At 41.1% G+C, this 12,451-nt stretch overlaps 1 protein-coding gene across 2 annotated transcripts in view; it reads left to right on the forward strand.

The window, feature by feature from the left end:
* Window positions 1-807: 807 nt before the first annotated feature.
* Window positions 808-12,451, forward strand: part of LOC145668406 (protein sneaky-like) — a 127,365-nt gene continuing 115,721 nt past the window's right edge. For both annotated transcript variants that reach the window (XM_081736208.1, XM_081736209.1), the window contains exons 1-2: window positions 808-1,111; window positions 12,122-12,244. In XM_081736208.1, the coding sequence (XP_081592334.1) occupies window positions 1,024-1,111; window positions 12,122-12,244 (211 nt within the window). In that variant the 5' untranslated portion in view covers window positions 808-1,023. The remainder of the gene's footprint in view (window positions 1,112-12,121; window positions 12,245-12,451) is intronic.

The raw sequence follows: 12,451 nt of genomic DNA on the forward strand, positions 1-12,451 counted from the left end.
CAGCACTGTACCTGAATTCCAGATCTCGGTTAACGCAAGTTGCGGTTGTGAGAACTCAAAATTCTGGACACATGGAAGTTTGAGTTTTGTGTTACGGATTAAACCTCCTTGTAAAAAAAAAAAAAACGCACGAATAGAAGATTAGTAGCGATCTTTCGCAGTAAAAATTACTTTGTCCGTCATTACATTCGATAAATAAAAATTGTTTTATTTATAAAGATATCTTTAAAATATTTTTTCTCAAAAATAACTATGAACATTACATTGTGCAGACCTACTTGTTCTTAAAATAATTGGAGTGCTTTGTGTGTTTTATTAATCCATATAAAGCCCAACCAGAATGTTCAAGTTACAAACTCAAGACATGTTAAATAAGGCTACAGACGTACTCCCTCCCAAATCGTTATGGATTAATCTGGTTTTGCCGAGACCTTAGATTTGCGCATAAATAGTTTTTAATCGAGAAATAATTTTACAACCAAGGTGAAAATTTACAGTATAATGATGGGTGTTTGAAGGTTTACCGTAAAATTTCTTGTTACACGCTCAGTATTTTTTAGCACTCTTGCACAAAACTTACTGTAAGTGAAACAACATATGCATTACTCGGTTTCGTATGATAAAATAGGGATCATCATCTGACACCTAATGATTTTTTAACTTTCTTTAAAAAAAAAAAGAACTTGTTTAATGAATTCAAACCTACTTTCATATTTTTAAATTAAGAAAAAGTTAGTGCTCAGAGGAGAGATCCCAGAATGTATTAAAAAATCCCCGAAGAAATAGAAGAATAGCACAACAATTTACATAATCACATTTGTACACGAATAATGTTCGTGTTAAAGTGGTCAATTTTTGGTGTAGTGGTCAAAGTAATAGTCCACAAAATAAGCTACTACTCCTACGCTACTACTCTTACTCTACTTCTTTTACTTTTCTCTAGATATCGATGTATTTTGAGATATCTGAGAAGTTATGCAACAACTAGAATCAGATTGTTATAGCACACTTTTATGGTAGAACATGGATTTTATAGAGAGTATGAAAAAAATGTCTAAATCAATACTTTTGTCAACTTTCTCTTCAAAAATCACTGACAAAAAGGAAAATAGTAAGTAAATGAAAGGCCAATTAAAAACTGTCTACGTGCAGATTAAGTTTACGTACACCACTCGAAATAATTGTTGAAAAATTATAATTCTTTCACTGATTTCCTTTGTATTGATCCCCAAAAGATTTGCGCTAAACGACACAACAATACTCCACCTAACATAAATGAAGTTCAAGGGAATTACCAGAAATGATTGTTGAAATATTACAATTCTTTCACGATGTATGTATAACTACATTGTTCGGGCATGTGCCATAAAAAACTACAGTATAAAAACTATGGTAAGTGGCTAGTATAGAGCATGAATGCTAATTGACCGAATCAGATCAAGGCAGAGCTAGTTGGCTCGCAAGACAGAGCTTGTGGGAAAGCGTGTTAGTGCGAGGGTACGTCCAAAGGGAGCAGGTGCGTCAGCAACGGAGGGTATGCGTGTAAACAAAAAGTTAAAACACGGAGTTTCGCAGTGACACTGGTTCCTATAGCACTTTCAATCTTTTCGCCCGTGACGCTACACCTGTAAAAATAAGATACTGAATTTTGTACATTGTACAGAAATACGCTTCCGACGAAAAATGGTATCTAATAATCATCTTTCATATGACCTCGCATATTTCAATCGTCGTAAAGCACTCGCAATGATTTTGTACTAGTAAAGCTATACTGGTAAACCTAAAATACACACGTACCTGCGAAAGTTTGTTCCTTATAAACATTTTTCCATGCAGAATATTGGATTTTAGATGCAGACTAATTATACGGATTCACATTTGTAACATTTACAGAAAAAAATTGTTATATTTTCATAGTATAGTGTGTAAGTAATCAAAATATGATGTGCTCTGACCTTTGAGATGCGTATTTACGTAAAAATATATAGATGAATGTCGAACCTGGTATGCACGTATCCGCTCATAAGATAAGTAGTGGTAGCTTAATAAAGGACAACTTGATGTGCAACGAATGTAACGGGGAAATGACTTTAACAAAAATGTATCTTTTTACAGTGAAAACAGTGGTTTACCACAATCCTAGTTTACTTGTATACTCGCCATCGCTGACACGCCTGCTCCCTACAGACGCACCCCGGCGCTACTGTGCGGGCTCCCTGCTGCACTCCTGCGCTGACTCGGTTAGATAGAATTCGTGCTTTTTAGTGGCCACCTAGCACAGGTTGGTTAGTGGTTTTGCAAAAGACCTCTTAAAGTAAATCTGTACGGTGGAGTATGACTGCATACCTCAAAAATGATTACTGAAGGTACAGAAAGTGAATTCAGAGAGAAAGAAGTATATATTTCATGAATTTCTGTATGGATCAGTATAACCATTCTGCACGGAATTTTACATTTTGTTTATTCATACGTAGTAACTAGGTAATGTACGTTATTTTAAAATTTTATGTAGACAATATGTAATTTTTAAGGATTAGACTATGAAGCAAGAGGAAAATAGAAATATTGGCTATATTCATATTTACTAGTAGAAGTATATGCTCTTAATACAGACTGAATAGAATGCAACCTAAAACCACTCTCTAGATACTATATACCGTTTAAACCTTCAGAACGTGTGACCTCTCCTCTCATAATTCCCCATCGAGTTAATTTTTTTTTAAATGTCTTTGTACGCTATTAAATATGGTGAACATCTATCTGTGTAGAACTTGGTGGCTCTAGGAGACTTCTTTGTTTATGAAAATCTGATGGCAGACACTCACATCGTTCTTTTAGATATTCGTGGGGATAAGGGTGGCAAACAGAGGGTTAAAAGGGAGTTATCGTGGCCCTATATTTTTCAACCTTTTTGGTTTAAAATGTAGATTTCGATAAGCTGTGTTTAATGGTACCACTTTTGATTTCTGGAACCTTCCGCCTCAATTACGGTGCAAAAATAAAAAGTGGGACCATTTGAACAATGCGGGCCAATGACCGACTGGGACAAAATGGATGTCATTTGATTCGTATTCACACGTACATGAATAATTGATATGTCATTTTCCCGAAAATTCTACTTTGACCCCGAAAATTAACGAAAATCTGGAATTTTGAATCTCGGATTTTCGTTAATTTTCCAGACCAAAGTTGAATTTTCTTGAAAATGACATATCAATTATTCATGTAGGTGTGAATATAAATCAAATTACCCATTTTTTCCCAGTCGGTCACTGATCCGCAGTGCTCAAATGGTCGTCCCATTTTTTATTTTTTAATCCCAATTTGACTTGAAAAGATTTGTTCAACAGTGGTGCCAATGGACACGGCTCATCGAACTCTACATTTTAAACCCAAAAGGTTGAAAAATACGGGGCCACGGTTACTCCTTTTTAACCAGAGTTCCATTTGCTCATTTCATGGTTCTTCATGGGTTATAATTGTTCCTATGCGTTTACGACACTGCCTATGTATAATCTAAGAATGCTTGACTTACGGTAGAGGTACATCGTCCCGTATTGTTTGGACGACCCTACCGGGGGGAGTGTCGGATTCCTGCCTGCTGGGGGACCAAACGGAGGTGGGTGATGGGCCAATCCCAGGAATCTGGGTAACGGTTCTGATCCCGCAAAAGGGAGGAAACTTTTTAGGATATGCGCCGGCATCAAACTCAAATGGTGATTTAACACGTACCGTTGGGTCCGGGATGAGATACGGGAGTATCTCGACGTGTGCGTGGTACCTCTACACAAGTCGGTTGTCAGTGGAACGATAGAGGTAGGCAGGGCCAGGATTGAACAAGCCCCCTCGGGCATTGCCTGGGGCCCCGGATTTGGGTTTGACTGTTCCGGCTATGGTCATACAGCGGGATTCGGTAGCTTGTGGGAGCCAATCCCAGGAATGTGAGTAACGGTGAACACGGGCAGGAGGTGAGCTTGCCTTATAACGCTAGGGCGCCATGCCTGCAGAGCATGGTAGGACAGGCTCGCTAGCAGTCTGGGTCAACCAGTAGGTTAACTGGTAGACACTCAGGACTTCGGTCTGGCCGCGCAGTGGGCGTATCTCACTCCCTCAGAGAATGGGGGTTACATCGCTAAGGCGAGTCAGAATTAGGGGACAAATTCTGACTGTGCACTACGTGCATAAGGATACTATTCAGTGGCGAGGAACTACGGGCGGGGTGCCTTGTTTGGCGGAACGCGTCCATTAAATAGACCGAACGGTCGCGGGCATGCTCTCCATGCATGCAACTAAGCGTGGCAGTAGTAGACCACTAGCATCAATGTATCGTTCTGCCCAATGGCAGTAGCTTTAGATGAATGATGAACTTCCAGTTCCACCAAAGGCACAGTATAACCTACCTGGCATTGAGTGTGGGTTTTGACACAGACTGTGAAGCTTCTTCCAGTTTTAACCACGCTTTTCTCCACATATATCAATCGATGATCTTAAGTCGGGTATGTGTGGTCTGTACATCGAAAGTACCATTGGTGTTATTTTCCTAGGCTGAATTCCACTACTTGTTTCTGTCAAGTAGCTACCCAATTCCCTAGTATCACAAACTAAGCCCAACAGTAGGAAACGGTAGGCTAGTCAAATGCCAACATTGGTCCTACAATGCAATTAGTCGCATGCCGAACATTTGCCAACCAAATCAATTCCCAACATGTATAGTCCCTACTTAATTACGATAATTGTGATCCGGATTGCTAGGTCGAAAATGTTGGTTAAATGTCAGGAAATATTGTTGGTTAGCCAATATAGTACGCTTTAAACTATTTTGCGTTATCATATTTTTCCAAATTGAAATTCCCAATCATGGTGACCGTTGACCGTTGACCTACAAAATGTCCTTCTAAGGTTATCCTATGGACGCTATATAAGTGTCATAACACTAAAACAATCTAGAGATTTCAAAGGCCATCGACTGAGCATTGACCCGAGACAGCACTACTAGAGTTCGGTAACCTCTTGAGAACGGTAGACCAGAAATTACTTCAAGACAGGTAAAATGAATATCAATAAAAATCGTTTGTATAAAAATTATATTTGAGGCTTAACCTCCTATTATTCGAAAAATTCGTGTGATAGGAATTCTGATACACAGGATGTATGTTTCTAATTCTTTCTTTGTTTCGAACACGAAAACGTCAATGTTTGACACATGCCTCGCAGAAAAGAGCATCCAAAATAACTCAAAATAAAATAAAATGATCAAAAATAATATTCGTTATAAAAGGCCCAAGCTCGATGAGATAATAGAATAAAAATCCACAAAAAATAAAACAGAGATTGAGAAAAAGCTTAAAAATAAAAATAAAAATAGAAAATATAGCAAGAAACATTAATAATAATAATAATAATAATAATAATAATAATAATAATAATAGAAGAGCTAAAGGCTAAAATGAAAAGACTCAAAGAAAGTCAACTTATTTCAATCTCATGAGTAAAAGCGAGAACATGGTTACTAAAAAGAGGTTTTTTTTTTTTTTTTTTTTTACGTTTACCCGCTTAAAGGGTTGCGCCCTTTCTTCGGGAAGAGGTCGGATTGTATAGGAGCATCAATTTTAATATGAGAGGGTCTAGGTGGTGTTTAGTCATCTTTATTTAACATTTTATTCAGTTCACTCATAGGGATGGGCATCAATTAAGTGAGGGCTATTTTCATCTGCCATGGATGCTAAGGAAGATCGTCTGGCTGACATATAAGTCGTAGTCGTTCCTTAACTTCGGCGCCTGAAATGAAGAGAACATAACAAAACACAGTTGCGGTGATTCAGGTTCATCTGGAGCTATAAAACATACGGTGAAATCACAGAAATAGACGGTAGGCAAGACAGGAAGAGTGGTAGATGTCATGAGGGTGAAGTGCTATGACGTCACAACACATGGGTATTGTTAGTAAGACGAATGCTGTTAGCTTCTGTTCCTGGGGCGACTCAGGAACTAATGAAGACAAAGGCAGCCCTGTTAGTGGTTGATTTACTGTGCATGAGATGGATAGATGAGCGGTGAAACTGTGCCAGGATGATAAATGTCGAAAACTTCCGGATCGACGTTCTCGCGGCCGATGTTCAAATGATACAGGGTCATCAGATGTTGTAAAGGTGTCGGATAATAAACAGCAGGGGTGTCATAGTCTCTATCATAGCGGAGAATGTTCAGGAATACTGGATGAGCAGTTGTAATGCGTTTCGTAATGTATTTTAAGCGGAGAGCCTCAAGATGGGATAAGAGCGGGGGAAAATGAATACGGTCATAGAGTAGACGGGTTGGGTGGGGGAGCTGGATACGGAAGGCTAAACGAAATGCATGGCGTTCGAGTATTGCTAGCTTTCGATAGTACTTAGGAGGAGCTGGCAACCAAGCTGTGTGACCATAGGTTAAGACCGGACGCATGAAAACTTTGTAAGTGTTTAGGAGGAGATTTGAATGTAGACCCCACGTGGTACCAACTAGTCGTTTCAGTAAGTTAAGTCTGTTTTTGGCTTTCTCGATGACAGTGAGAAGGTGCGGTGTCCAAGTAAGCTTGGAATCGAACACAATGCCCAGATACTTAAGAGTGTTATGGATGGTGACTGGTGAGTTCTCAACATGAAGTCGTAACAAATGAGGATTTCGGTGTACTCTAGATCGACGACCAGATGGTAAGAAAACGATAGCTTGTGTTTTAGTAGCATTGATAGCCAAACGCCAAACGTTGCACCAGTCAACAAATGTGTCAATTGACTGTTGAAGGCGTTCTTGGATACCAGTAATTGTCCGTCCGACAGCGAGAAATGCAGTATCGTCAGCGAATTGGAAAAGTTGTGTACCAGGAGTGGTTGGTAAGTCGGAGACATATAGCAAATACAGCAGAGGAGAGAGAGAAGATCCCTGAGGAACGCCAGAATTAAGGAATATTGGAAATGACAGAGCATCATTGATCGATATGTAAGCAAGTCGGGCTGTGAGAAAGGAGTGTATAGTTCGTATGTAAGAGAGAGGAAGTTGGAAAGAGTATAACTTGTATATAAGACCCTGGTGCCAAACTTTATCGAATGCTTTTTCTAGATCGAATGCAACCAGACATGATGGATGACCCTGGTTGAATTGATTGTATATAGAGGTGCTGAGACGTAACAGGGGGTCCAGAATGCTGAAATTGGGGCGAAATCCAGCTTGATGCAATGGTAGAAGAGCGTTAGTCTCTAAGTGATCGTGGAGACGACGCACTAATATACGTTCAAATATTTTGCTGAACGTAGACGTCAATTGTATAGGTCGATAAGAGGTAACGTCAGAAGGTGGTTTATTAGGTTTAGGAAAGAGTAATACTTTTGAGTACTTCCAAGTGATGGGGAAAAAACCAGTACGGAGTATAAATGTATAAATAAAACTGAGGATGGTGAAAACAACAGGAGGTGCGTTTTTAATGAGAGTATAGGTAAGCCCATCAAAGCCTGGTGCAGTATTTCGTTTTTTAAGGAGAGTAGACTGGATGTCTGGCGGTTGGATGGGTACTGTGAGTGCATTATTTGGTTCCAGAGCGTGACTATGATGTGGTTGCAAATGTGTTAAGTTAGGATCAGATAACCGATCGATTTCTGCAAGTAAACGCTGTGGAGTATGCCAGCCAGGTAAGGGAGTAAAGATATTTTGGAAGTGGGCGGCAAAGGTATTGGCCTTGTCCTGATCAGAAGAGAGTGCTTGCTGGTTTACAACTAGTGGGTATGGTGTCCTTTGGAATTTGCCAACGAGTTGATTGAACTGTCGCCAATATTTGGTAGGATGGGATGTTTCGTTGAGTTTATTACAAGTTCTGGTCCAGTGAAGGCGTTTGTAGGCGATTATGTAGTTATGAGTGATTCGAAGATATTGTCTATGAAGGCGAAGTGCTTCTAAATTACGGCTGCGAGTGTATTCTCTGTAGGCACGTCGAGCTGCAGTTATGAGAGAAAGGTATCGTGGAGGAAGTTTCGGTTTGTGCGGGGAAATATATGCGGTTGGAATGTGGTGATCAGCTGCTGTTTGTAAGGTCTGAGTGAGATGTTGCACGGCAGTGTCTAGGTCATGTTGTGATGTTAGCTCTAAAGTATCAGAAAGTGCTGCGGTGATGGTCGCTTGGTACGCTGGCCAGTTGGCCTGATGATACATATAAACTTTTCTCTTCGGTATGGTATGGTGTGAAGAAGTGTTGGTAGCAAGAGACAGCTTGATAGGAACGTGGTCGCTCCCCAAGGAATCCAAAACGTCAATATTGATATGAGAGTTGAGTGTTGTAGAGGATATAACGATATCAGGTGTGGTATTGCTAGATGGCCGAGTTGGCCGAGGAAGTACATGGAAGTGGCCGGTCGTATTAAGCGTGACGAAATTCAAAAATCGTTGTTGTTCGTGTTGAGGCCGGCTGTGAAAATTGATGTCTCCCATGATAATGAATTTACGATAGGTGTCAGAGAGGTACTGAAAAAACTGATATGGTATATCCTGTCTCGGCCTGACATAGATGGTTGCATAAGCTATAGTATGATTCCTGAGATATAAGAGAACAACATTGTATTCGGGCAACTGAAAAGCAGGAGGTAGGATAATAGACCGATGGGGAATGCGAGATTGCAAGCCAATAGCTGTACCTCCATGGAGACGAGCGCCGTTCGGTCCATCATGTCTGTGGAGAACGTATTTAGAAATATAGCAGGGTATATAGGGAGCCAGGAACGTTTCGTTGAGAGCAAAAGCGGTGATGTTTTCCTCCAGAAGAAGTTGTTGAAACAGTACTTGATGCGTAAGAAGAGATCTTATGTTCAAAAATAAGAAATTGTAAGCCATAATGATGTGGACCAGAAGTATGGAAATAGCACTGATACTACGGAGCATGTTCAAACAGCCGTTTCAATGGGTTGAATTTGGAAATGAACGTTAGATCCACTGTATGTGGCGTGTAATGTGAGATTGTAAAGAAGTTTAGCGGAGTGAATGATTTGGTTGAGGACGTGCTGGCGCTGAAATGGCAGGATGTTCTGTAAAGTAAGAGTTATGAATCGTAAGAGGTCTTCTACTGTGACAGGATGTGTCAGTGAGTTTGCAGGTGGGGTGCTGTCATCAGAAGTTTTGATAGGTGCTACTAATTCTGGCTTATCAGGTGCAGGTGCGGGCTTGGCACGACAACGGTAACTGTATGTAGGGTGCTTTTCAGGGCAAGTGGTGCATTGAGGAGGTGCGCTTGAATTGGGGCAATTTCTGGTCAGATGATTGCCACTACAGTACCCGCATTTGACGGTGTTTGTGCAATTATGGGTGTAATGATCGTTGTAGGTTTGGCATTTCTCGCATCGTATTGGAAGAGGTGGAGGCGTGCGAGAAGGCTCTACCTTGTAGCGGCGGCGATATATATAAGCACCGTTAGCCAAAAGATGATCAATTATTTGCTGCTGGTCGGTCAAAACACGCACAAGGTAGGTAGGGCCATTGTTGTTACGAATTCGAATACATTTTTTGATTTCCAGGCCCTCGTATCGCAGCTCATCAAAGATCTCATCGTCAGTGAGTTCGGGTTCAATGCCTCGGATAACGACTGAGAGAAGTGGTGGACGACGAGGTGGCGGAGGTGTTTTCCGTTGGCTCGGATTGAGAGGTGACAACACAGCCTGGGGTCCAAAAATTTCATAGGTAGCTTTGTTTCTAACATGAATATGAAAGTTAGGGTTAGGCGATTTCAATATGATTCCATCCCTAGTAGGAATGATTTGGTGGACATCAGCGCGCGGAACATATTTATTGATTTGCATAAAGATGGCACGTGCAGTCCGGTACTTGGTATCGAAATTCTTTAGGATGAAATTATACATGGTTTCTCTGTTAGCTGGCAAAGTAGGAGAGGATGGCGCATTAGCCCAGTCCATCTCGGAGTTTCTCGCAGTCACTGTGGCATTGGAACATTCTCCATCAGAGCTATAGTGTCTTGGTTTCTTAGCGTCTGATTCCTTGGAGTGCCCAATCGGAGATCGTGAGCGAGATCGAGATTCAGTTTGCTTAGAGGTATCTGCTTTAGTGGTCTTCGTACCAGCAGAGTGACCTGGTTTCGTGGTTGTACCCTTCGCTCCCGTCGGGGAGGGGGGCATGATGATGATCTAAACTAGCAACGATGCGATTCAGATGAAAGTGTTGTTAGGCAGTAGTATGAATGAAGAGCGAGAGGAAGCCCACTGTGGCTCTCACTTGAGGAAGCAATACGTCCTCGCGGAGATGTCGGTCAGTGCAAGCACTGGCCCTCCACAACAAGAGATGAAGAAACGATTAGATGATGATGACCACGGGCTCCCACTTGAGTCAGCAATACGGACTGCAAGGGGATGTCGATTGTCTGGAGCAGAACAATCCTCCCTAAATGAACAAAAACACAATTAGATGCTCACAGAGCGTTAAGAATCAAGCTCAGATATATGAATCGATGATTCGACCCTGAATTCTGAGTTGATGATGCTAAAAAGAGTATTATACCCTAAAACCTGTTCAAAATTGTTAGACAGTCCACTATAATCTCGAGATTAGTCACTCTTGGGCTTATTCAATATTTGTTATTTATTCAAAAAAGTAACCGACCTTTGGCTAATAAAATGCAATTCTCTTTTGGTGATACACTATGTGATCAAAAGTATCCGAACACCAAAAACATATGTTTTTTCATATTATGTGCATTGTGCTGCCATCTACTGCCAGGTACTCATTATTAGCGACCTCTGTAGTCATTAGACATCGTGAGAAAGCAGAATGGGGCGCTCCGCGGAACTCACGGACTTCGAACGTGGTCAGGTGATTGGGTGTCACTTGTGTCAGAAATCTGTATGCGAGATTTCCACACTCCTAAACATCCGTTGAGTGAAGTGGAAACGTGAAGGGACGCGTACAGCACAAAAGCGTACAGGCCGACCTCGCCTGTTGACTCACAGAGACTGCCGACAGCTGAAGAGGGTCCTAAAGTGTAATAGGCAGACATCTATCCAGACCATCACACAGGAATTCCAAACTGCATCAGGATCCACTTCAAGTACTATGACAGTTAGGCGTGAGGTGAGCAAACATGGATTTTATGGTCGAGCGGCTGCTCATAAGTCACACATCACGCAAGTAAATGCCAAACGACGCCTCGCTTGGTGAAGGAGCGTAAACATTGGACGATTGAACAGTCAAAAAACGTGTAGAGTGACAAATCACGATACACAATGTGGCGATTCGATGGCAGGGTATGGGTATGCCGAATGCCCAGTGAACGTCATCTGTCAGCATGTGTAGTACCAACAGTAAAATTTGGAAGTGGTGGTTTTATGGTGTGGTTGTGTTTTTCTTGGCGGGGGTGCCACGGGTGAGAGTGCCACGCAAAACCCCTTATTGTTTTGCGTGGCACTCTCACAGCGCAGGCCTACATTGATGTTTTAAGGACCTTCTTGCTTCCCACTGTTGAACAGCGATTCTAGAATGGCGATTGCATCTTTCTACACGCTCGAGTACCTGTTCATACTGCAAAGCCTTTGGCGGAGTGGTTACACGACCATAACATCCCTGTAATGGACCTGACTGCACAGAGTTTTGAAATCCTATAGAACGCCTTTGGGATGTTTTGGTACGCCGACTTCGTGCCAGGTCTCACCGACCTACATTGATACCTCTCCTCAGTTCAGCAGTTCATGAAGAATGGGCTGCCTTTCTCCAAGAAACCTTCCAGCACCTGGTTGAAAGTATGACTGCGAGAGTGGAAGCTGTCATCAAGGCTAAGGGTGAGTCAACACCATATTGAATTCCAGCAGTATCGATGGAGGGCGCCAGGAACTTGTAAGTCATTTTCAGCCAGGTGTCCGGATTCTTTTGATCACATAGTGTATATACATGTGTATGATATTATCTGTAGGATATAGAGTGTCGATAGTTTTCAGTATACTTTAAAGTCCACACTATATTAAATTCTCCAATCACTTTACTTCGGTCGGAATACTCCAATCAGTATGACTTCTATCAAGATAAGATGTACTCATCTGTCATGAAACATTACTCTTTGCATATTTGTAAAAGCTAAACTACATTCTTTTATATTGTTTTTCAGATAAAAAGAAGATATTAAAGTGGGTGTGTCCTTTGGTCTATTTCTTAATGTATTCAGATTCAGAACAGTACAAACCCGTCAAGACAACCTTTGGTTTCTTGTTCGGCATCATATTAGGGCTTGGTATGTTTTATATTCATAATGAAATTTAATTCTATTTAAAATAAAGGAGTAACATGTTCTAATAAACGTAGATTGGAAATGGTTCATCTGGAACAGTGGTTCCCAACCCGGGGAGTACAACTAAAAAGCTCAAGATAAAGATTATGATTAAAGCAATATTTGTAATGACCATTTAGAATTTACCTTCAGCAGAATTCACATATGCTA

Source organism: Thermobia domestica, chromosome 13, assembly GCF_964235325.1.
Source record: "Thermobia domestica chromosome 13, izTheDome1.hap1.1, whole genome shotgun sequence".
NCBI lineage: Eukaryota > Metazoa > Arthropoda > Insecta > Zygentoma > Lepismatidae > Thermobia > Thermobia domestica.